General features: G+C 35.4%; 1 protein-coding gene across 8 annotated transcripts in view; it reads left to right on the top strand.

Annotated features, from left to right (window-relative positions):
• The window catches only part of Wge (BAH domain and coiled-coil containing protein winged eye), a 445,841-nt gene that overhangs the window by 393,987 nt on the left and 24,314 nt on the right, over positions 1 to 27,540 (top strand). For 6 of the 8 annotated variants that reach the window (XM_076314128.1, XM_076314127.1, XM_076314126.1 and 3 more), the window contains 3 exons: positions 17,256 to 17,552; positions 25,720 to 25,830; positions 26,290 to 26,514. In XM_076314128.1, coding sequence (XP_076170243.1) covers positions 17,256 to 17,552; positions 25,720 to 25,830; positions 26,290 to 26,514 — 633 coding nt within the window. Of the gene's footprint in view, positions 1 to 11,204; positions 11,355 to 16,077; positions 16,201 to 17,255; positions 17,553 to 25,719; positions 25,831 to 26,289; positions 26,515 to 27,540 lie in introns of those variants that run through there. The other 2 variants (XM_076314129.1, XM_076314130.1) reach the window with 2 other exon arrangements.

Below are 27,540 nucleotides of genomic sequence, written 5' to 3'. Positions count from 1 at the left end.
ACCGAGGCATTTATAGTATTTAAACGGAAAATTTATTTTATCGGTACGAAAATATTCGTATCGATAACATCGCAAAGTATTTTTAATTCTTGAACACTTTTAGAATTCCAATACTCGAATATACTGTTGTAATAAATTAACAAGAATAGAAGTGGAATAATTGTTACGAGCGAACTTGAACATTAATTAACGTTTCGATCTCCGATTTGGGTCCTCATCGGTAAACGAACGGGTTACGTTAAAGATGAAACGATAATAACAAATTTATATCGGTGAATATTATTAATATATTTATTGAAATATGCACTGATTGAACGACAAGGTTAATTATATGCCTATTCTATAAGAAACGGTGATACCGAAGATAAACGTGTTAAATAAGGTACGAATAACTTTGACTTTTTATTATTTTTAAATCAATTAATGTCAAATGAACAAATTCGTTTAGATAACGGCGGAAATCGTGTTCACATTAAGAATAAGGGTTTAATTCCGTAAAATAGTTTTTACATTATTTAACGAGCTTTTAAATTATGAATACAAATAAAGGTAAACAATAGCGATTACTATTGCGAGAATGTTTTTATCTTTACTTTAGGACCTCTTCGGTGATATTAAACTATCGAGTATTATTACAAAAAGACTTATTTTTACTTTAGAATTGTATTTATATTTGTTTAGAAAGAAGTTGACAAAACTTGGCGAAGGGCAATTGTTTCCAACAATATTTTCATTTTATTTCTCGCAAAATAAATGTGTAATTTTCTTTTAAAAATGTATATTTTGTAATAACTTTGAGTTTTACGTTACCAAAGAGGATTCAAAGTGCAGTTGAAAACGTTTTAATGATACCTATCAACGAATAAAGAAAATTGCTTGTGCGTGACCAAAAAGTATCGTTACTATTCTCAATCCATGGGCAAGAAAATGAAATTTTAATTACTGTATAGATAACGACTATAAACGAATAAAGGAAATCGCTTCCCTTACGATTAGAACATTCGTTGTTATTTTCTACCCGCGGACAAGAAAATCAAGTTTCTATTAAGGGATAAGTGATAATCATTGTCGAATAAAGGGAGCTGCTTCTCTACGACTAGAGAAATCGCAATTATTTTCTAGCTACAAGCAAGAAAATGAAGTTTTCATTAAGGGATAGATGATAATCGTTATCGAATAAAGAGGACGACTTCTGTACGACCAGAGAAATCCCTATTATTTTCTACTTACAAGTTCGCTCTTAAAGAGTATTTCATTGAATAATTTCCCCGTCGGCCAATATAATCTCGAAAAACGTGTTTTTTCTACACGCGGAAGTAATCGCACATCTGGAAACGATTCGAGCAACGTAGGCTATTTCTTAAACGTCGCTGTCATTGGAAAAAGCGTTGCCAGAAGAAACGGTGACGCAACGAACGCGCCTTAAGCACAACGCCTGGAACAATACCAGCTCGCGGTTGGACAGGTATGAAAAGTAATTAGCCTAGAATGAGTTTTTCTTAGCAGGTTTCATACACGCGAATGTAGTCGACCCTGAGCATTACTGCGTATCAAAAGCGAATAAAAGCCGCGAAGGAAAACTTTACCGACGCCATTTTTGACGCCGGTGTTGCCTGAAATCGTTTGCGACCGTACTCGTGACGTTTCATCAACCGTTACGATTACTATTATTATTTTTTTATTACCGATCCGGTATCCTGTTGCTCGACGATCGTGTTTTCCTCGAGCGATGCTCGAACGAAAGCGAAAGATTCGAGAGAAAGAAAGTCGTTCACCGTTTTTCGTTCAGGCTCGGTTTTTCTTCGAGTGAATTTTGATTCGACGAAACAGCTGCTTTTACAATATCGCTCGAGCTTTTCAGTATGGGCGACGCGGCCGTGCGAAAATACTCTTGATTTTCATTGTTCTTTCGAGAATGCTCGAGCACGGTGTTCCTTTGTGGCGCGCTCCTTTTGCGCGCTTTAATCGCGACACAATTATTTTGTTCAAACGACATTGTGTCTCGCGTCTATAAGGATCCGTTTAACTTTCTTTGCGACCGCAACACGCGTTCCATTCTTTCGACATTAAAGCGAAGAAGCTGCGTTGTTCGTTCTACCGCTCTTCAACATTTTTCTCCGGCCGGTGCTTCAACATTTTTCGATCTCGATTCCGTTTCTTCCAATGTAATTGTCGACGATCCTCGTCAAATTTTTGGGTAAATTTCAGAGCGTGTATTGCCGTTCAAGGTCACCGTTTCGAACATTTAACCTTGCAAACTGCTAAACCTTTACATTTGTCTAAAAATTAAACCGATTCAAAGACGCATAATTGGATAAGAATAATGTAACATCGGATGCTACCGTTCCTTGAACGAATATATGTACATAAAAGATTCGATGGAATTTACTTTAAAAGTACTTGTGTCTTTACTGGGTACAGAATTTCGAGAGTGCTCTCTACTGATGACTCGGATGACTTTGAACAACGTTGTACCGTAGATCATTGTATTAGTCTTACAAGTCTCTGTTAAAAGGTAAATAACAAAGTATATTGTCTTGTTTGAAAAGAAAGTTAATGACCCTAAAATGTCCTTGGAGCTCCAATCGAAACCAAAACAACGTCACGGTAGTATATCCTCCAAGATTGTACAACTTGTGCCTCAAATACTCTCTTCGATCTGTAAAAATAAACTTGTGTGTATCTTCTTAAGAAAGTTTGCGAAAATTTTTATTTCGTTCATCATTGTAGCGCTATTCAAAAAAGGTGTATTTAATGTGTACAGGGTGAGTCGTCTTTGACTGGAAGCTGAACTGTTTCCAAAACTGTTAATTATATCAAAAGAATCTTCGAACAAAGGTCGAGCGGTATATTGTTTGATATAATTAGAATTTTCGTAAGTAGACGTGCAGAGGATATACAAGGGTCAAGTTTGTTTTCTTAAATCGTATATTATTCAAAGCCCCAATCACTTTACATCGAAAAATCATCACTTTAGGAAATATTTTCATTAAAATATTCGTCGAGCGATATTCGTACAACCGATCGTACTTGTTTTTTTCATTCGCATATAATATATTTCTGTACAAAATAATACAGGTTAACGAATCAGATCGACCCGTACTATTTTATGTAATATACTAGGTTGTTCGATAAGTTTTGTCGTTGTTTCCATTGTAAAAAAAATACTACGACGCTTCAACTTTGAACAACAGTAAATATACGAATGAGTCGACAGATCTGCACGAAACTTCACACGTGTTCATCGAACAATAGTACCATCTTCGGAAAAATAAAACGACGAACCTAATAGTTCCATTCTTATCGAACGACGAAACTTATCGAGCAACCTATTACAATTACGTCGATTACGGATAACCTTTTGCAAAGTACTTGGAATAAAACGAAGTAATCCAGTAATGTGTATACTTGTCGATAGAATGTCTTGGAATGTCTTTCGAATGCCAGACGGTGTTTTGTTTCTCAGATTGTCCAAGAAAGTATTCATAAGAACGGTAAAATAAATAGCGGGAATCTCTGGCCGCGCGAGGGTGTCACAATCGTCTCTATCGATTCGCCGCTGCGAGCGTGTAAGATCCTCTTTTGTTCCGCGGGCGATCGCGAACCTCACCTGTGGAATATTAGATATATTTCTACGCGGTTGCGTGCGTACAAGGGTACAAGCGTTATCGGATGTACGGCTGTTTTCATTTGAGGGCATCGCGCAGCCATCGGCATTCCTAAAGCGGCCGAAACATCTGGACGGAATATTAACGAGGGCCCGGCGAAGGGCTGCCGGCGTTCTTCGGGAATTCCTCTTCCGTTGTTCGAGGGTACGAAATCGATCATCTTTCGAATCGACCCCAGGAAATTCCACGATTTCGCGACCGTTTCCACTTGCCGACCTACAACGAAGAAAAGTCTCGCGATCCGAGAGAAATGAACGAAAACTTACCGATACCGGGGAATTGTTGATTATTCGACAGCGCGCGTTGAATCTGTGACATTTATGACGATCAATCGCGTTGGATAAATAATATATTTTTTTGTCTTCGATGATATACCATATCGCTGAAAATAATTTCAAAGTCGCGTTTTTTGAATAATTCGAAACAAGGAACGAAGAAACGTCCTGTATTTGTACTAATTTTAATTAGAATGAACAAATCGTAATAATCATTTTCGTCGAATATGTAACATAAACAGAGTATTAGAAGGACGTTTTATAGTATTTACAAGTATGTTGTGCTCGCTAAAATGCACGAGAAATGTTTTAGAAATAGAAATATCCTGTATTTGTACAAATTTTAATTACAATGAACAAATCGTAATAATCATTTTCGCCGAATATGTAACATAAACAGAGTATTAGAAGGATGTTTTCTAGTATTTACGAGTATGTAGTGCTCGATAAAATGCTTCTTAGTTTCTTTTTTTTTTTAGAAAGAAACACGTTTCAAGATTCCCCAGTCATGTTTTGTCTATTAAAAAAAAAATTTCATTCGAACGCGCGTATATACTGTTCGCGAGTAAAAAGATTGCATTTGGAGTTACGACGGGTCTTGTTCGTTTAGAAATTATCTCTCGAGATATGTGAATAGTAATGCGACAAATATACATACATATATACTAGATCCAACTGAACGAATCAGTAAAGAGAAACACATTCGTTTGAAATTCATGCGATAGAAGAAGATGGACTGTGAGTTCGGTTTTGTTTTGTTCATGCATCGATCACATACATTTGTTTACATCTGCTAACTCGTCTCGTAGGACCAAGTATAGACTGCCAAATCTCCAGATGTAATCTTCTTGCACGCGTACTATACATATGTCCACTGATTTTGAATAAATTTTATATTTAAGATCGACATTTTCGTCTCAACAATTGATTCAATTTTGAGAAAACTCGGTCCATGAACAACGATGGTTATTTTTTGTAGTTTTTAAAAAACGTTTTCAATTAATCTTATAGAGAATTGAATTTTATGTAAAAAGATGGAATAAACCTTTTTTTCTACCTTCTTTAATAAAGGAAAAATTACGCGAAATCTTATTCGCTGTCCAACTAAATAGTTTTTTTTTTTTTTTCGTCGGGAAGTATTGCAAACTGTTCCTCTTTGTTAATTTTTTCATTTCATCGCGGAAATTGCGCGCGCTTTCATATCGCTGACCCACTGAGCACCGGAAAAGCGAAAATTCGCGGGCCTTCGATTAATCGCACGACGAAGTGGACAATCAGATTTGAAACGTAGCTGGTAAACGAATTCGTCGATGGAGAGTGTTTTTGAAGCGTGTTTTGTTCCACAATTTTTTGTTTTCTTCTTTTCTCTCCTCTTTTTTCGGTTGATTTATTGATCGAAGCTTTGCCAACTGGCGCAGCGATGGAAAAAAGAAGATTGATTAAAAAATTGTGAAAACAGCAGTGGGGTATTATATTCTATAAAGGGATAGTTATAAACGACTGCTTCCTTTCGCATACAGGGTGTTTCGTTATCGATGGATTACTGTCTATTGCGCAAAAACTACAAATTCCGATTTAATTTGCAAAAATATCTGTTTTCGGATACGCAGGATGGTCCATGAAACCGTTTGGTCCGTAACTTCGTTATCGGTGGATTTAGAGAAAAATATCAACGGAAGAATATGATCTATTTGAAGAATATTATATTTATAATACCATATTTTTGCTTAAAATTGCAGTGTGGGAGGATTTGATCCGTGCAAAAAGATACATTTTCCTTAAAAAAAGTAATGCCATTGTTGGATGCAAATATACAACATTGCACTTATTAAAAATATATAATTCTACAAATATAGTAATCTTCGAGCAATTCGTCTTTCTTCTTTGATAGTTTCTTTCTAACTACACCGATGACGAAAAAATGATAACCTGAAACAGTTGCGTGGATCACCCTATACAATATTACAAACTTTTCCCAGCAATACAGTTGCATATCAAATGGACATTGAAATCTTGAGAACCTGCAAATATCGATTTCATTAATAAATAAGAAATATCGTCGTAAGAAGAATATTTGTTAAACTTCCAAGTAAATGGAATTAAAATCGCGGAGTCGCTGAACCATTCATCTTCATCCATGTTGCATGTGGTCGATCTTTCGATCGATAGTGTATCATTATAACACATTTTGATTTTGAACGAATACTACACTTTGAGAATTAACTTCTCGAATCGAAGTAAAACTGACTCGAATTGGTCGTCTGGGGAAGTTTGTGTTACACATTTTGTCATCCGGACCGCTTAATTTATTTACATCGAAATTGCCTTTGAAATTTTATGTCACGATACGGTCGGACGTGTTATACGTGCTTGCATAAAAAAATTCGTCTTTCGTATTGTCGGAGCAGCTTCTAGTTTTACAGGCAGGTGCACGGTTCAAAGAGGTAGGCTATATACATGCATGTATGGAACAGGTAACGTACAAGGTGTTCCACCTAAAGTGACGTTCGTAACGACGTGGAAGTTGCGATAAACCTGTAAAAAGGAAACTTCAAAAGCTTTAGGGATGAAGGTATCGATAAAAGTTGTACGTGTGCCGCGTATTTTATGCCAGACAGAATAAATTAATCGATGTTTCCTTTAAGTAGATATTCTTCCGACGGGCAATTACTTTCTAACGGAAATTTTGACATAGACGCTTAGTCTTTAGTCGGTGTTTCGATTTAAAAAACGAAATGCAAGTCGTAGGTTCTTTTCAATTTTAACATTGTAATAGCGAGCTCCTAGAATAAGTACTAACGAGTTCTAACATCGATTATAAATTATCGACAATGAGGCAAGAGAGGAGATTTTTTTGATCAAGTATATCGAGGAATTGCGTGCAATTTAAAAACGAGCATCGATAAACGGTTCGTCGATTTTTTTCGTTCGTACGTTCTCCGTCCGAAGTGCTATTATATTTAAGCGATTAGAAATTCATGACATCGGTTAACGAAGTTCTCGCATCGTAAAATCAACCAGAAGCTTTTCCCCTAGCATTTTGAATACAGCGAGTTACAAAAGGGGGAAACAGATTTACCAAGTTTCAATTAACGTGGAAACTTTTTTCTGCTCCTGAAAATACGAACTCAACTATTCGATACGGATCATTTTTGTTACAAAGCGTTCAATTTGCGCCGAATTTAGAATATTTCAAATTTGCATCGAAAAATACTCATATCGTTAAAGAGAATTTAACAATCGAAGAGAATATTTAATATATAATATTATATGGCAGCTAAAAAGTAACCAGTTCCTACAGGGACTTTTGCAGTCAGTTTTTACAACCAGAATACTGTATTTAACGCTTAAACAATTTTTTATTAGACAACGTATGCTCCATGAGTTTCTATATATTAAATTTAAAATATAATTTTTTTACTTTCAATCAGAAGTACATTCAGTTTTTTGTATTTGATGAACTCTTCGAATATAATTTTTAGATTGTCATGATTAGTTTTTTTCTGAAAAAGTTATTCATACTTTTAATCGGATGGTAATCAGCGACTATTGAACAAATAAGTATTAATGTTTTAAATTACGTTACGTTGCGTGCAAGTTTAATCTCATTTGTAATAGGACAAACACGAATTCTTTAAAAAATTGTTTTGACTTAAAAATCACAAAGCCAGAAGCTCCATTATTGCAGAAAAGCGAAACTGAAAATTAGTATAATGATCGAGGTTAGTGCAATAATCGAGGTAACCAATCCAATGAGAAGAAACCCTAGTAGATACTTTGTCCTCCAACTTCACTCGTTGCTAAATAACCATCTCTTTCATTTGTCGATGCAACGCAATGCCACGAAGTTTGCACGCAATAAACGGGGTTGCAATAATCGAGGTTCGAGAAGACAATCAATATCGAATATTTAATACGCAGACAATAGTATTATATTTAGATTTGAAAAACAATTTCAATTAACATTTCAACAAACCATTGTTCTTATGCAATACGCTTTGATAGTCTTTCTAGCGATCAAATAGATATTAAAAAATTTGGAGATAGGGGTTATATTTTTGATTTAAAATGATTTTATAGGGCAAAGATTTCCTTCGACAAAAACGCGACATTGGAGTGTTGCGTTTCCAAAATTAATAAATTGTTCCATGGTCGTTGAGAATGTTCTAGAACAGACCGCCATAGACGAGTCTAGATATTCAAGTAGTATAAGTAGCGTAGCAAAAGGCATTTGGTGCTACTCGCTGTCTGAAATGATTCGTGTAGCAACACCAGGATTTCGAGTTTCACCATAGATTCGAAGTGTGTACACAGTGTAAATAGTGCAAACAGTGTAAAGGACGCAATTTGGGCTCAACGATTGGTAGAGATTTTTACCACTCTATGTATGTTTACAAATAAGAAATTTTCTACAGCTTCGTTGTACTATTTTACAAAATTTTGACTGACTAGTCAATGCTACGTTATCGTTTCGCGATTTGTTCTAATTTGTATTTAACGATTTATATTTTGAAGAACAATCTGTATTGTAATAATTCCCACTACGTGTCTACAGACATAAAGATAGTCGATGCATTACAAGCTAGAGGCATATAAATTGAATATAAATTCATTTATATTCAAATTCACACGAGTATAAATTGCTTCCATTGGCTGTTCGGAATACATTAAACAAATTGTTATATTTCTGTACGAGTCTTCAATGCCAATGATTTTTAGTAAGAGTGGCGATGTGTTTTCACACACATCTCTCGGTTCGTTTATATATAAATATATTATTTAAGAAGAAACTTGATATTTTCCGAAGACACGCATAATTGTTATATTATGAAGAATATAACAGTGGTATACACGCATAATCGTATCTTAATTAAAGCAAGTATGTGTTCTATATACATGAAATTATAAACGGTTCGAATACCGAGTGGAGAGAATCCATTCCTGGTTGATTTTGATTTATTTTCACGCGTTACAAAATTTATTGATTTCGTATAAAGTTATTTCGGTACAGATTTACATCGAATTGTTTTACGATCGTGGTGTGTACGCCGCTGCAAATTTACATTTTCCAGAAATAAACTAAATTTCCTTTATCTTCGTTACATCGAGTGGACATTGTTCGACTATCTCCGAGTTCTGTGTGCTAAATTTCTCAAATCGTTTTTATATCGATCGATGCATCTTATAATGTTTAATATTTTCCAATTATTTAGCACAGGCGAGAAATCTGGAAACAATTTCACTTTTGACATCAGTCTATTCTTATTCTTGACATTTTATTACATTTACGATGCCTTTTTATCAATGTAAATGACATTTCTTTATATTATTGCAAAATTCCTGGTGCAACTACTTTTAAAACAATTTTAAAGCAGCCTGTATAACTTAATACTACGGTGAAACGATGACTTTTAATTTCAAGAGACCGTTCGAGTCGATTAACTTTATGCGACAGTCTATTCGGTTTAAAATCTTTCAACGTTTATTTCTCTTGACGTTTAATTATATTCGTAATAGTTTCTCTTTAGAATGAAAAGGATATTTTTTCGTATTTTTTTAAATTTGACACAGTGCTCCTGACATAATTTGAATTCGATATACCGTAACGGTACGATGGGACGATGACTTTTAACTTTGGGAGACACGTTTGAGTCTCGAGACGATTCATTTTGCGCGTCGGTCCATTCGATTCAATGCCTTTAAACGTTTCTATATCTTCGTATTTTTGCAACATTTGACGCTTTGCTTCTAAAACAATTTTAAATCGCTATATCTTAACAGTACGACGAAACCGTGTCTCAATTTCTTTTATATTATAAATCGATTAACTTTACGCGTCAGTCCATTCGGTTTAATATCTTTAAACGTTTCTTCTTCTTGACGTTTAATTACATTCGCGATAATTTCTCTTTAGAGTGTAAAAGGTATTTCGTTTCGTGACTGCTTCCGAAACAACTTTAAACTAGTCTGTATTTCTCAACCCTATACCGAGAAGATTACTTTACCTTTGAGTGATAGATATAAATCCGAGTCGGTTAACATTATCTATTGGCCTATTCAATTTCAAATTTTCTAACTTTGCTTCCTTTTAACGTTCAATCATATTCCAGAACATAAAGAATATTTCATCCAATCTCTAAAATTTCAATTCTTAGCTACCTCTGTAACAATTTTTAAGTAATCTAGATATTTCAATAGCATGCGACAAATCAATGATTTGTAACTTTGCAAGACAAATTCTAATTTTGCTTCCTTTTAACGTTCAACAATATTCCGGAACTTAAAGAACATTTCATCGCATCTCTAAAATTTCAATTCTTAGCTACCTCTGTAACAATTTTTAAGCAATCTAGATATTTCAATAGCATGCGACAAATCAATGATTTGTAACTTTGCAAGACAAATTCTAATTTTGCTTCCTTTTAACGTTCAACAATATTCCGGAGCTTAAAGAATATTTCACCGTATTTTTTAAAATTTGACATTTTAATCTCTTCCAAAAAAATTGTATATCGTATACTATATGGGATAAAGTTTAACTTTCAATTCTAGGAGACATATTCGAGTCTCGAACGAACTAATTTTGCACGCAGATCTATTCGTTTTAATACCCTTCAACCTCGCTCTGTTTCAAGGTCCAGTTCGCGGGCGATTAAATTTAAGAAGATGAAGAATATTTCACCGTATTTTCTAAACTTTCACTTTTTAATTTCTTCCAAAAAAATTGTATATCGTATACTATATGCGACGAGGTTCGACTTTCAAATCTGGGAGACATATTCGAGTCTCGAACGAACTAATTTTGCACGCAGGTCTATTCGTTCTAATACCTTTCAACCTCGCTTCCTTCTGACGTTCAATTTGCGTATAATCACGTTTCGGAACATAAAAAACGTTTCGTCGATTTTTTTTGTTTAAAATTTCAATTTCCGACTGTTTCTGGAGCAACGACGCGAGTCGAGCCTTCGTACCCGCGTCATCGAATCGCCGAGTCTCGAGCGTACGCGATCCGAGAGTCAATCGATATACGTCAATGCTCGCGCGCGTTTCATAACTCCGTCGTTGCTCGAAACGATACATCGGGAAATATGCATACGCGAGTACGAATCACTTGTTGGTAGATCGCGGAGGAGAGCCGCCAGTGTTTGCAGTCATCGTTCGCTTCTACCTCGAATTCCACTTGTCTCGTCTTCCCCAGCGACTAGATCGCACTGTCGTAATTATCCACCGCCTAGTGTTTTCCTGGTGATCGTTTGCGCTATCGGTGCGCTATCCAATCGTTGCTCGGAATATCGATACTTTTTCGCACGAGCGAGTCGCGACACGGATCGTTACACGGAGAATGGAAGCCGGATGAGAGAGCTGCTCGCTGAATTCTTTGGACGCGAATAATTTTTCACTTGAATCCCAGGTACATGTATGTACAGTTGCTCGCAAAAGTCTCGGATTATACCCCCGTGAATTGCAACATCGTGGGCGCCACGAGAGCCTCGATATTCCTATACGTAGTAAATTCTTCGTTACAGTGAGAAACATTTAAAAATCGACACTGACCCTTGCGATACTCATCGAAGAAAGAAACGTGGTTAGTGTACGCAATAAGATTCTATTCGAGTTTTCCGCTGTTGTAGAAGGTATGGACAAATTTTGTACTTTTTTACGTAGAGTTTACTCCTCCCCGGGATTTATTCGAGATATTTTTGAAAATATTCGCGAATAATTAGCATACAAGGTGTTCCAGAATTTAACAACCGACCGGTGCTAATATGTTCTGCGAGCAGAAATAGAAAATAAGTCGTATAAATATAGTCGAATGAACGCTTGGTTAAATTGTTAGAAGAAAAATATGAAATTACGATGAACTTTCTCGTAGTATATAATATTATGGCATTTAAACAAGTCGATGATATTTGTGTAATGTGTTTATGTACATTGTATTTATTAGATATTCGAATTCGTTGAAGGTGATCCGTGATGCTTCTATTAGCACTGTTAATTATCACAAATTATCGGTTAATTATTTTTAGTTGCAAAAGGGAGTAGTAACTGTAAGAGATTAATTAAAGTTACACTTATCGTTTTCAGCGATGCCTAGTAGTAAATGCAACGCGCATAAACAGATTATACAAATGACGTCGACTTACTAGTATTCTTATGCTGTAACGTATTAAGAAGAAGTTCATTATGATTTTAATCATAACTTTTTAATGTAGCGTTTATTCGGCTACTTTTATAGGACCTTTTCTTTTTTCTTTTTACTCATAGAACATTTTGGCATCGGTTGGTTGTTAAATCCTGAGACAACCTGTACAAGGATAATCAAATCCCTAAAAGTAAAAAGAAATACAGGCGGCATCATCCTCGATGAACCTAATTTGCTCAAAACCTAATGAAGTCTCGAGACGAGACTATAAAATTCAAGTATAAAATTTCATTGAAATGGATAGACACGTTCGAACAAAATTTTCTTCTTTTCGGTGGTCAAAATCCGATCAGAGGTCTTGAAATGTGTTTTTTCGTAAACAATTTGATTTTTTTAAATGTTTGTTATATCGATACCTTTCTTTCGTTCAGATCCGTAAATAAAGATTTGTTTATAATATCTTACGAACACGTAAAATTTACTCGTACTTCCCAATTTCGAAATATTGGGAAGATTTTTAGCGACGGAAAGATGCTCGATAAAAATCGTAGAGAAACGGTTGTCGAGATTTCAACCTCGTTCGATTCCATTTCTCGAGTGTCTTGTATCGTCCATTGATTCCCTCCTTTTTAATTCATTTCGTTCCCTATACACGTAATACGTAAACAGACATTTTTACAGTTTGATGTAAAATTTAACACATTTTAAACGACTAGTTTATCAATCCATATTACTAGGATAGGTTGTCCTTAGAATTTCTGTTCGTACAACGACCGCATAACTGTAACGTTCAACCGATACACCGATATAAATTTCATAGTCTCGTATAGCATCGCGGTACGACAACGTTGTCAAACACCTTGTCCAACCGGTCTGTTTCTTTCCACGTGTAGCAACACTCGATACGGAATATTTTCCGAAGATCCTCTCCAGGATCTGAACTTGGCGTAATCGTGGACGGTGGTATACACAAGTCGAGGCGATATTATCGTTAAAAGATTCGAAAATCGCGAGCTATGAAAACACACTCGACGACTATGCGATCCCACGATGGGAACCGGTGTTTCTACGACACCGTATTCGGACGTGGATGATAAAGGCATAGGAAGATAGATGAGGACGAAGACGACCGTTGTATCCGACACAGGAAGACAGGAATCATCGTCTACCCGTCACTTGTTCCTTGTCGCACAATGCTGAAATACTATCCCCGGCAGAGTATTCCATTGCTGCATACTCTCGGCGTGCCGTTCCATTGTTACGAGCCAGATAAAATGGCAACGCGTACAGAGATGAAATAGGCTCGACAGGGAAAACACACTATTTATCCTCATCGTTCCCGTATCGTAATTATTCGTCTTTGTTAATGATTCGCGGCATTTCCACGGAATATGTTTTAGCGTGAAAATAGGGAATTCTGTAAATCGCTGATGAAGATAAACGACAACCGCGAATACTATATTTTGCGGCCCGTTCGCGAAGCGGAATGGTTTGCGTTGGGAACGGGTCGTTCGGCATTGAAACTAAAAGGGTTCGATATTAAGGTCATGGAATATGACGTCCGATGAAATTTGTTTTTCGCGAGGAATTTAGTACGCTGTCTTTGAATTTTCTTCTTCGGATATAGATTTTGAACAATTTTACTCGCTGCTGTTACTGTTTATCGATTGGAGAAACACGAACGATTTAAGAACGTCGAGTAGTGTTGTTCGATCGAAATTAATCACTTAAATCCGAAAGTATTGCTTTTTTTACGTAATGTTCACTCGAAGGCAACATTTATAATAGAATATCTCTTCTGTAAATTATAAGGATGTTCAGTGTATTTAACGTTATCACTGTTTTTCTATAGGAGACACAAACCATTTAAAAATGTCGAGTAGAGTTATCCGATGAGAATGAACCATTTAAATCCAAAAGTATTATTTCGTCCATGTAACGCTTACTCGAAGGCAAAATATCAAAATGAGAACCAAAGTCTCTTTGTAAATTGTGAAAAGACCGTTTTTCTAAAAATCCTTCGGTTTAAATGACTTTGTACACGTGACATTTATCTACAATATTTGTTTGCGAAACGTAAACGAATACGAATAACGCTTGTGAATCATTCGAGCAAGTGCAATATATAATGAAAACACTACGTCAAAGGTTCTTAGACTTGAAAAATACACAGTAACGTTCATAGTTTTTGAGTTTTACAAACTGGAGAGTATAGTGCTACAAGTCGCGAAAGAATTTAACCTACCTGGAGCGACCTGTTATTTTAAATAACATTCCGTTTGTAATTATTCTCGCTCGAGGGTAGACCTACGAGATAATTTCTAAAAGATGAAATTAACTTTATCGCTCTAAAACCTAAAACAAACGCAGTATTTGAGTAGCATTGTTCAAGGAATTATTAAAGTTGTATTCCAATCGACGCATGCGTACACAGCGTAGAAATGTTTCGACCGATTGATTTTAAATTGTAATTTGTATTAGACACGATGAAAATCTCAGAGACTTAACTAGTGGTGGTTTTCTTTTTTAAAGAAAAGTTTAAAGGAAGTTTCATAATGGAAACGATTGTTTCCGACTAACAAAGGCGTTCCATTGTAGGCTGTTGGCGAACTGATCGGTTATGCGCGTTGAAAATGACTCTTATAGAATAGGAGTCAACTGCTCAACGAACTAGTGAAAACAGGTTTTGAACGCACAGCTCTCAGGCGGTATTATCTAAGTTTGTCTCCAAGATTCTTATTTATATTATTGTTGTATAATTTTGGTGACTAGTTACATGGATTTAACTGAACACTTATATCCAACGACTCGTTATTTGCATCGATATAGTCGATTCGCGCGAACACTCTGTAATATCTAAAATATTCTAAGAACCTTGCATCAAACGACTTACTCTCTTATCGTGTTTAGTTATTTAGATTTGTATTGTTAATAACCAGTTTGAGACCATACTGTCGTCCATTACGTTCAACCACCACTGTCATATCAGAAGTAATCGGTACAAAAGATAGGTGTGTTATTATATTACATCAGCTACGCTATTTTTGCGATGAGATTTCTCCAAATAACGAGGATCGTTTTTTTGCGCAATTCGAAACATCAAAGCAAACGATTAAGAGGAAACCGAGCAATATTTCGGACCAACAAAATGTGTGTTTCGAATTATGAAAAGTGTACAAGTTACGATAAAATTTGTGTATTCTTTACAAAATATATAACTTGTATCGTGCATAAGAACATTGAAAGTATGAAATACTAGACAGAGAGATTGTCGTTTGAGTACTTCATCCTCTAATCGTTCACTCGTAATAATTAGAAGAAATATAAGTTCCACCATAGAAAGAAGAAGAGGAAGAAAGGTGGGTAATTGCGCAGACAAGAAGAGAAGAATATATTGTAGAAAATAAATAAGTAAAGAATAGAAAATAGAATTTAAGATTAAGTATTGGTAAAATTTTAATTAAATCGAAGTTGACAAAAATGAAACATTTCTTTGGATGTTGTTCAACAATGGATTAGAACGACAAATGTATCGAATACGTTTGCTTAAAATTTTGTAAGATTGCTAAAGCTTAAACGTTAATCCCAAGAGCAAACAGGAATTCTTTTCAGTTATCTGTCTAATATTTTCTGTTCTCTCTATCCTTTGGAGATACTCTTTTCTTTTTCTTTTATCTGCCGCTAATCAAAATATTTGTCGATCGAAAATATCTTGGTGTTTTTTCTCAAGTCAAGAAGAGACTACGAAGAAAAATATTCAATATATTCTATTTTATGCTGACAGTGATCTAGAATGAAACCGAGAAACTTTGTCGGCGTATTTGGGAGGTTGTTTAAACAAAAAGTGTCGCATACACCGTGGGTCGTTTCGTCTTCGCTTTTGAGATATGGATAGAAATATCGACACGCGTTCAGTTAGTAGTCTATTAGTTCGTTTCTACTGTGTTCGTGTTCTGTATCGATAAGAGCGATCGATTTGGATCGGAAACCCGATACGCGCGAACAATTGATAGCAATTATCGGGGAAGCACTAGCATTAGCAACGATCTTGCTAATATTCGGTGGATGTGATTAGTGGAAGCACGTCCATTTGCGCGTATAGAGACACAAAACCGTAAGTTCGAACAATTTGCGTAAATCGGTATAAAAGACAATTTCACACAGTTTCGTGTAATAATTATCAGCGAAAGTTAAGTAGCTCGAACGTATCCGAGAATGAAGACAGGTCAAAGCACGACGTATATAATTCTTTTGTTCACGAATTCGATCCATCGATTCGAAGCAAGATCGATCGAAGCTACGAATCGTATCCAAAGACTCGAATCGATAGAAACAATCAATTGGACATTTTTATAAAAATGTATCTAATTAATGCAATCGAGTAAATATGTATTTAATTGAATTTTTTTTTAAACTCGTATCATTAATTCGATATTTTTTTATCATTCGAAACTTAAAAATCTTGTCCAAAGATTCCAAGTAGAATCGATCAAAGCTACGAAAAATTCCAAACATTCCAAACTGAATCGTCCAACGCTACGAATCTTGTCCAAAGAGAGATTCTAAGCAGAATCGATCGAGGCTAGGAATATCGTACATAGAGTTGAACCACGATCGATCGAGGCTAGGAATATCGTACATAGAGTTGAACCACAATCGATCGAGGCTAGGAATATCGTACATAGAGTTGAACCACGATCGATCGAGGCTAGGAATCTTCTACATAGAATCGAATCAAGATCATTCGAAGCTTCGAATCTTGTCTAAAGAGAGATTCTAAGCAGAATCGACCAAAGCTACGAATCTTGTTCAAAGATTTGGATGAAAATCGATCGAGGCTAGGAATATCGTACATAGAGTTGAACCACGATCGATGAGGCTAGGAATATCGTACATAGAGTTGAACCACGATCGATCGAGGCTAGGAATCTTCTACATAGAATCGAATCGAGATCATTCGAAGCTTCGAATCTTGTCCAAAGCCTCGAATCGAGATCACTCGAAACTTGAGAATCTTGTGGAAAGATTCGAAGCAGAATCGATCGAAGCGCGAGTCAACGAACAAGTAACCATGGACGCCGATGGGCCATGAATCGGACTTCACGGGCCGTCGAACGAATCTAATCCAGCTGCGGAACGAGAAATGCATTTCACTGGGCCTGTTCTTAGGTTCCAGCACGGCCATGGCAGTAGGCGGTGCGACCCTGGTGCATTGCGGAGGACCTGGAGGGGAGGACCGTCCGGCCCACCTCGCCATTCCCTCGGGAGCCCTAACACCCTCGTTGAACGCGGCTCTCGGCTCGAGCCTGAATTCCAGCCTGAATTCCAGCCTGAATTCCACGCTAGGTAGCATCGGCGCCGCGGCGAGCGCCGCCACCGCCGCCACGGCCGCGGCCACAGCCGCATGGCCGCCCACCTTATGGCAGTACCCCGCGGCGGCCGCGGCCGCTGCAGCTGCAGCTGCAGGTGAGACCGACCCTGTTTTTCTTTCCTCCTTCTGTCTTTTCTCTTGTCTTCGCCGAGCGAATTTTGACCTCTCGATACGCTCGGTCTTCTCTCGCGAATAGTTTTCCTTTTACGACTATTTTTTCCGCCGACTTTTCCGTTCGTTCTTTGAAGACTTTCCAGTCACTCGAACGACCTCCAGCGTTTTTTCGATCGGTGTTGTTTATGGAACCTTTGCGGACAAGGGCTGGAGTATTTCAACGAGTTACGATAATATTGGAAACTGTTTGCGTTAATTTGTTTTTTTTTTATCGAAAAATCATTCTACACGTGTGTTTCTTTACGGTAAGTTACGATAACAGCGAGAACTTTTTGTATGGACTTTTGTTCCAAAATTTCATCAAAGAAATTTATTTTACACGGGTGTTTCTTTTCGGTAAGCTACGATAACAGCGAGAATTTTTGGTATCGATTTCTGTTACAAAATTTCATCAAAGAAATTTATTTTACACGGGTGTTTCTTTTCGGTAAGCTACGATAACAGCGAGAACTTTTGGTATTGATTTTTGTTCCAAAATTTCATCAAAGAAATTTATTTTACACGGGTGTTTCTTTTTGGTAAGCTACGATAGCAATGGAAACTGTTCGCGTCGATTTTATTCAGAAATTTCATCAAAGAAATTTATTTTATACGGTAAATCGAGATATTTTTGGCGATATATTTTTACCACGTAGGAATGTATAGTTTATTTGGTTATATCGAACAAGGTAGTGGAATTATTTGAATTTTGTATTGCGATATTTCGATCATAAGACAGTACGATTTTCTGTAATATCGGTGCAGATGGATCGACGAAGTGATCAAATATCCACAAATCGATAATAATTGATTTACTTGAATTAAAATAAGTAAACTTTAAATACGCGATGATTTCCTGCATTTACTCCAAAATTGTACACTTGTGTTTAACGTTCGTGCTCAATAGTGTCCTTTCGTGGGTTAAGAGAATATGATAGTCTCATGGTCTAATAAATAACAATTAAGTACGATACATGAAATCTGTGTCATCTGATAGAATCTGAATAGTCGAAAATAAAATATTGCGAAGTAATCATACTCTTCCAAATTTTATGGATGAGACGTGATTATGGCCCTGGTTGTAGCACCGATGAGGGGCTTACAAGACCATTATAACATATATATGTATACTTACATACTGCGATATAATCGAAACGTCGTAATAAAGGGTTTGATTAATTTTGATATCTCGCTTGATATAATCGAACAAACGATATTCTTCATTCTTCCTGCCATATTATTTTCAATAGTTACGATAGCAAAAGAATCGAGAAAAGAACCTTTTATATCTGTAACTCGATTCATTTGATTTCTTAATTCCGATTGTAAAGGTTCGTTAAATTGAAATAAAATTTATACGGCAGATAACGTAATTTTTAGATACTCGATCCATGTAACACACATGCTCCAAAATGTCTGTCTGCGAGGGGTTAATTCCAGAAGGATTCGTCCAAGTTTAATATTTAGGATAATTTATGACCTCGATTTGAAATGAACTAAAGTTAAAGTTATTCGTATTTTAAACGTTATGTTGATAGTGATTCTTATTTAATTTATTGGATATTACGTATAATTTTCATATAGAATGAAAAATAAATTATAAATGATTTGATAGTGCTGGAGATCGATCGAGACCTTAAAAATGTTAACCTAAAGCATCCCATAAGTCGGTGTTTTTTAAATTTTGTCAAATGTGACTATAAGAAGAACTATTTACATTACGACCCAGGGACTATATGATATAAAAACTGAGTTGCTATTAAATATTATATTATTAATATTTAATAATACAACATTAACAAAAAATCTAAAATAAATAATAAAATAAACGTAAAAATAGATCTATATATCTGGTACTCTGTCGAATCTACTTCTTTTTTTTTATTTTCATCGAATCGAGATTGTAAATTCTAATTCGCATAAATACAAATATTAATAGTATTTATAATGGAAGTTCTTGTATCTTAATCTAATACGATAACAAACTTAATCTTTTGATATCATTGTTCGGTTTATAATATCTGTTGTAGTAATTCGTTCTCTTCTTCGACTCAAATATTGATTCAGGACTTTCAAGAGAATAGATATCTTTTTTCGGTCGTGGTGATCCGTTATATCGATTTCACTACCCGCAGTTTGAAAAATACTACCATAAGTGATGCGGGGTTTTCGAGCGGCGTATAATAAAACAATGAAATTGGACACGACGAGCAGGGTGGGCGAGTCGTGTAATTTGTTACGAGTCGATATCTCGATAATCGATAAAAACATTGCAAAATTTCTCGACGATGGTTTAATACTTGAACTGTGGACTTCGGAGAAGTAAAACAGATCGTTTATAACCCGTAAAGAAATTTATCTTCAACGCGTTTCATATAAAACATCGATGCTACACTTTTGTTCCATCGTTTCGTTAAATCTTTTCTTTCGTTAAAAGAATTAAAAAGATTCGCAAGCGTTCTATCCGTTAAATGATTATTATTATCGATGCTTTATAGCATTAGCAAGAATCACTTCGAGCGTATATTTAAAATTTGGAAGGTTGTCAATCCCTATTGGTGATCCTAATAAAAAAACAATGTCAATTAACAAGAATTAGAAAACAAGATTTAAACGGATCACTATAAAAAACAGTGTTAGTCTGTAAGATATAAATTTTTGTTTTAACTGTCATATATTAATGTTGCGATCGACATGGACCTGCAACACAGATCGCAAATATTGCAAATTTTAAACAGCTGTTTGAAACGAATCTTTTCTATACCTTTTTAATAATTTTTTATCGTTGAACAAGGTTTATAGAGTAGAATATTTTACAGCAAAAAACAGTGATTTCGGTTAAATCTGGATTAGAATAGGTTTCATAAAAGAATAAAAAAAGTAATCTTCTATAATTCAGATTTCCAACAATTATATCTTAAAAACAAAGAACGAGGGACCATTATTTTTCACTTCGAAACACTTTTGAAGCTTTTAACGTACTTCAATATTATTGAAATCGGCCCGAGAGAGTTAATATTATAAAGAATTACATTGCTTTACTATTACACAGTTCTGTAAAAGAGAATAATATAAAACAACGTATTGTTGTTTGGTAAGAAACTCTTTGGTGAGAAACTCAAAGTGACCTTTAGATCTAAAACCAAGCTAACGCTACTTTCAGACGATGTCGCAACAAAAGCATCATTTTCTTAGCATTAAACCACCGTCAAGAGTTCTTGCTACATTTTCAGTGGTTAATGAGGTATTAACTCGTATCGAGTTTCGTGACTCACCCTATATACCTATCCATTTTGGTATAAATAGCATATAATGTAAATAGAGATTTCCATTAAATGTCATACCCGTGTTTGACAAGCCCGGCTCGAATATCTCGCTTGTTTGAAGAATTACAATGGAAACGACAAAAGGGCATATCTGGCATGTTATGTTGTACAAAATGGAAGAAGGAAGTAATACGATTGTGTCAGCGAGAAACAAGCAGGCAAATGTAACGCTATTATTTATCAGAAGGTTTTTTTACCGTGGCAGAAAACATATCGTCCGAAATAAATCGTATGATCGTATATTACTTTCGTAAGATTGATTTGCTGCAGCAATGTGTTAACTTGGTGTTTCTTTTACTCGTTTTTACGTGCAAGTAGCACATTGTGCCACCAATTTTTGCGTCTCTGTTGACATTCGATTACGAAAGATCTCGTTTATTTTAAATCGTTGAACAAAAGTCGATTATAGAACAAATAAATTTACGTTTGACTTTTTCGCGTCATTATTCATTGGCTAGTCGTTAAAACGTTTTATTCGCAAATTTCGAGGCCTCTTCGGGAAATTTTGCTAAAATTTTCAAGACATAAATAATTAAATATTTCATTTATAGATATACGCAAAAAAAAATTATTTTAAGGGATTAATTGATTTTGTATATAGATTAAACAAGTGTATTAATTTTGAATATATTTTATGAATTAATTAGAGGGTAAATTTATGAATACAACAAAATTTCTTTATACAACGCGAGTTAAACTTTGAAGATCCAGATGTAAATTTGATCAGACAGGATAATTTATGTACGGGTTTTGAAAGTTTATCAAGAAGACGGAATAATTTATCTTTGTATGTTTGAAATTTATCAATCGGACGAAGTCATTTATGTACGAACATTTAAATTTTATCAATCGGACGGAATAATTTATGTATGAATTTTTAAATTTTATCAATCAGACGGGACAGTCCCTATACGGATCTTTAAATTTGATCAATTGGACAGGATAATTTATGTATGAATCTTTGTAAGTCGTACACGAGTTGTACCCGTCTATATAAAATTTCCTAAAGAGGTCTCGAAGTTTATGGACGAAACGTTGAGTTTTTACGGCTGGCGTATAAATAATTGCTCAAAAAAGTGCAACGAAACGAACTTGTTTTCCCGGCATTATTCCTGGCAAAATTGTATCACTGGAGATGTTTATCACGATTAACTTGACGAATTTCGTAGAACTATTGTTATCAAACAGACCACCTTCTCATGGTTTAGTAAAAAACACACTTCCGCACTCAACGGATAAAACTCTGAGCGATTGTTATTTGTTTGGATGCAACACTTTTCGGATGGTGAACATTAAATAAAGTATTTAAATAATTATTTAAAAATTATTTCATAATACGATCGCCTTTAATAAAACAACCGTTCAGGAATGGTTCGAAGTATATAAAATTGTTGCAAAATATGAAGCAGAATAGAAAAATAATAAAAGCAAGTACAGTTTTAAACAACAAGCACATCCATTTTATTATATTAAGGTCTCCTGTTTTGCAACCATTTTCAGATTTCCAAAAACAATTGCCCTAATCATTTTTAAATTCGATTTCAAACATTTCCTCTGATTATTCACGTAGAAAATATTCATTTTGTTCGATCGAAAACGCAAAGACTCGTGGAACTAAATATTAATTCTTACGTCCGAAATTCGATTTGTTTGTTTGTTTTTCTTCCAATGTATCGTGTTACGGCTAAGATTTTACGTAATACTATGTCGAAACTTAATTGTGGGTAATTATCAAAGTGAAATATTCGCGTTTACCACGTTTGAAATTTATTGCTTTCGTTCAATTCCGTGAATTAGCAGCGTTACAACGAACGCGGCTCTTTTTTTTCGGTTAAATCTCTGGCGGATTGCGCGGTCGGATAAATCATTCCAGTAATCGGATATTTATTTGCAAGCCCGTGACCGCCATTTAGTTAATCCGAGGAAATCTTTTTGCTCGACGCGTACGAGCGTTTGGCTCGCTCGCACGATACGTTGTTCCGCGCGACGCTGAAAATATTTTCGGGAACGTCGCTGCCATTAGTTGTATTTACTCGAGCGATACGGAAATTTTCGAAATAACGAGCGTGACTTTTTAACGACTCGTTGAATTACTACCGGCCGTTCGATTTAAGTGACTAACTCGCAGGTAAAGTCATAATTGCCCAGCTGATTAACACGCTGCCCGCGGAAATCGTAATTCCCATCTTGCATTTCCGGTTTGCTTCTTTATTTTAAAAACACCGTTTGTGTACACTGCCGTCGAGCATTTATTTACATTCGGAACGTTTTTCGATCCCGAATGCGGGCCCTCTCCGATAACATAGGTTGTATAACAATTTTTTGAAATAAAATAAAATATTTCTTTGCTCTCGTGAATGTTAAAAACAGAAACATTCTTCGACCATTTCGAGCAATTTACTCGTTGTATGAATTTTGCACGTTTCATCGCATTCCATATAAATATCGTTTTTATAAGTTATTTTAGAAAAAATTACTAATCCTGAAAATTAACCGTGATTCGCAACAAAGAGTTACACGTGTGTATATATTTTCAATTTCTTTTCAAATATGCAATGGACCAAACGGTCAACGTTCAATGTAAAAATTTTTTATTAGATCTAAAATACACATTCAGGATCGAAAACGTGAATATAAATAAATGCTCAGTGACTATAAAGATGCTTTTGATTATCTTCATGAGTAATACATCACCGAATAATTATTTTGCTTCTTTATTTATCGACGAAATTCTATATTTGGAGTGGACTGTTTATTTAAAAAATGATCGATTTTTTCTTTCCGACTTTCCAACGATCGATCACTTAATCGAGCGATTTATCGAACGTCGACGTTGCCAGTTACTGCCGTTATTAATACTTGGATGTCTGTTTTGAGGTCTAAATTATTACGTGGATAAAAGTGTTAAGATATGGGCATCGAAAAATGAACGGAAATAAAACATGCGTTAAAGTTACATTTGTGGAACAGAGAGCGCATAAACCTCCAGGCTGTTCCGGCGATGTATCAGGTCGTTTCATAAGTAATGTCGTTTCTTATCTTATATCGGACGAGCGAAACTAATTTGGAGCGTTACATGCTCTATTATACAGTTCGAAGAATGTGATAGTGTAAAAATGCAATTAAAAATAGTTACTTTCGAGGTTCATGGCGAACATGTATTAATCGTAAGGAAGTGCCAACGACCCTTGCGAAATCTTCTAATGGGAAAAATATTAATAAACCGAAGGAAACTTTTTCTATGAAGATTATCTATAAAAAAAAAAAAAAAAGAAAATTTCTATAACCAATTTCAATGATAGATTTCAAGTAACGGTAGTTTACGGTTGTTCATGTTTTTCTAGATTAAAAATTTTCTTGTATGCCTCTCTCTGATCCTAAAACGTTCTTCATTTTGAAAAAGCTCTACCGTATAATACGATTAATTAAAAACGCAATAAAGAAAAGAAAGAATCTGTAATATTCACACGATTTTTCTAACGAAGATATTCAGTGTTTCTGCAGGTTCAGTCGTTTAATACTAACATCGAATATTAATTATTTCACGAACATAGAAATAAAAGTGAAAAAAAAAATTGATACAGTAGAGAATTAAAAATCATCGACGAATAAATATCAACAAAAATTCTTTGAAGAAGTACTGCAAGGGTTATTCGAGAAACCATTAGTAAAGGCACCCTTCGATGTACCATTGTTCAAAGATGATTCTACCATCGATCCTCCTATTCTTGAAACGAAATTGCTCAACTTTGAACATGTTTTATTTCCAAACGTCTGGTAAAGCATTTACGTTCCATTCGAAGCACGAACAAGCTCAATTGCATTCTCTGCATCGTTGCATTTTGGGAAAAACTGGGCCGACAAAAATCAAAGACCTCTTCGAACCACTTGGCTATTTCCTCTACTATTTTATTTTCGCGCAACATTCTCGAGATGTTCGGCACGATTTCGGGGCAAATTCATCCCCATTTCGCAAGGATGACCGAGCTTCCTTGGTGACCGAATGACATTTAGCCAAATAACCAGGATCTATATTCGCATTGGCCGTGCATTCCGTCGTTACCTAAATCTTTCACGTATTTCTGCATTCGAATTGCCGACTTTCAGCTCCTCGTTGTATCTATTTCGGCCATTTGTCGATTCTTTGATCATGATTGAGGCGACACTCGCATAGGTATTCTTTTCCAAACGTTTCGCTTTGGATTAAAAATGGTTTTTAATTTGCAGCGATGGTAATTCTCAGAACGCCGAGAAACGTTTCATCGGAATAATACGTTCGAAAACCGTGAAAAATACGGTTTCGATGGAAATGGAAACGCTCTTGTCGCACTTCCGTCACAGTTTCTACACGAAGCTTAAATATTTATTTTCTTAGATGGAACACGCACGATTTATCGACGCTCACCTCTTCTCGATTTAAGATTTTTATCGAATTCCTTGCAAAAGCGATTCGTATCGAAGCTAGTACGGTTATGGTTATGGTATGAAGCTTATGTAAAGTGAGTGATTATGGAAATAAGTATTAATATATATTTTTTCTACGGTCGATGTGGAGTTAAAAGTTTCGTGTAGAAAGATTTTGATCTTCGGGTTTTAATTTTCTTTAATACGAAATAACGTGCAAGGAGTGCGCAATGAAAAATTAAAATTTAGCGAAGTGAATTTTGCGACGAGAACTATAATTTACTATTAATGTATGTTAGTACCAAATATGACGAGCGCGAGTTTCGTTTTATTTGAACCCTTCTGTATTAATTTTACGACTCGTTGAACGATGTTACAGCGATGCCGATGGAGCCAGTTGGTTTTCCACAAATGGGTGTCGGTCTTCAAGGTGGTCTACAATTGGTCAGGGATCCGACGACGGGCCATCTTCTTCTCATTCATGCTGCAGGTATGCATCGATAATCACGTACACCCTAAAAGGACGCTACAAGAACGAGCAAAAAATTGCACGAATATTCATAACTGAATAATAATGATAAAAATAGGGATACAATGATCATAATAAGAATAATAAAAATAAATGCAATTCCACATAATAAAGTTTCATTTTATTTCTACATAATGAGATAAAAATTTTAATTTTACATAATCGAGTTTCGTCTTACTTTTACATAATAAAATAAAATTTTCATTTTGTACAATCAAATTTCGTTTGAATATTACACAATGAAATTTCATTTCAATATTACAGAATGAAATTTCATTCTAATATTACACAATGGAATTTCATTTTAATATTACACAATCAAATTTCATTTTAATTCTATGCAATACAAGTTTATTTTAATTCTGTAATATTTCATTTCATCGAAGGATAATAAGAGTTTTCACAATTTTCCACCAACAGAACAAATGCAGCAGGCCGTAGTGTGGCCAAATTACTCGAATCACAATAATGGAAACATCGCGCCGCCACCTCTTCTGCTTCCGCCGCCGCCACCGTCTCTTCAACTTCTGGGCGACATCGGCGGAGCAAGACTGGTTCTCACTGAAAGCAAAAGGAAGCAACAGAGCACTCTGCCTATTGTCAAGATAGAGGCTGACTGTGGCAACAGCCCCACCACTATAATCAGTGAGTACTATGTTTCTGTCTTTCTGTTTTATAAACGAACTGGGTACTTTGGTAATTGAGTCCTTGAGGTGGAAATAAATCATCAGAAATTGGACTCCACACAGGAGTGCAAACGGCGGTTCCGCGCTCTAATATTTTTAGGTTATTGCACGCGAAGTTGTAGATTCTCTCTCGAAACTTTGAATCGTAGTAAGTTACGTAAAAATGATTTTTATCGATCGAAACAAGCACCAACGAATTACACTATTCTTTACAAGTTAGAAACGTAATTACACTACTCTAACTCGTAGGCAATGGTATATTAAATTTGTAGGAACTTATTTCGATCGATGAAAAACATTTTTACAACAAGTGCATTTACCTCGTTATTCTTGAAAGCTGAGTTTCTGAAATTGAGAAATACTTGAATATTGTTCCGGTTAAAAAATGGTCGCGATGCTTAATAAAGTATCGATCGGTTAGTGCTAGGGGAAATGTGTCAGAAAATGTTTCATACTCCAAGTGACGTAGATTTTAAACCATTTTGCGAACGATTCGTGGCTGACTATTGTTATGCAATAGTAAGATGCCAAACTGTATTTTGTTTCATTTTTCGTGAATATCTCGAAGTTCTTCGCGCTATTTTTCGCATTTATAGTTCTACCTGATTGTAATAAAGAGTAATATACGATAAAAATTGCAGACCATAGAACTGTCACCATAATTCTTCTTCAATGGGGACTTGGCTTTGGCACATGGTTCGCTGCTTTATCGATATTAAATCGTCGAGCTATCGTCGGCGACCTTTGGAGACTGCCTACTTTTCACACTTGAAATTGACGTACATGGTGTTTTTTCATTAATTGAAACGAAACCCATTTATCCAACTTTTTTATTTTTCTAATTAATCCTAGACTTAAAGATGCTCGAGCAACGAACGTCCAGTTTCTCCGAAATGTTTCGTTAAGTTCATTTAAAGTCTTTAACTCGTCGTTATGTATGTCTTTTTTCAAAGGATCTTCCGATGGGAATTTCTTCGAATCAACG

Source organism: Ptiloglossa arizonensis, chromosome 6 (genome assembly GCF_051014685.1).
Source record: "Ptiloglossa arizonensis isolate GNS036 chromosome 6, iyPtiAriz1_principal, whole genome shotgun sequence".
NCBI lineage: Eukaryota > Metazoa > Arthropoda > Insecta > Hymenoptera > Colletidae > Ptiloglossa > Ptiloglossa arizonensis.
This window is presented reverse-complemented; position numbering and strand designations above follow the sequence as displayed.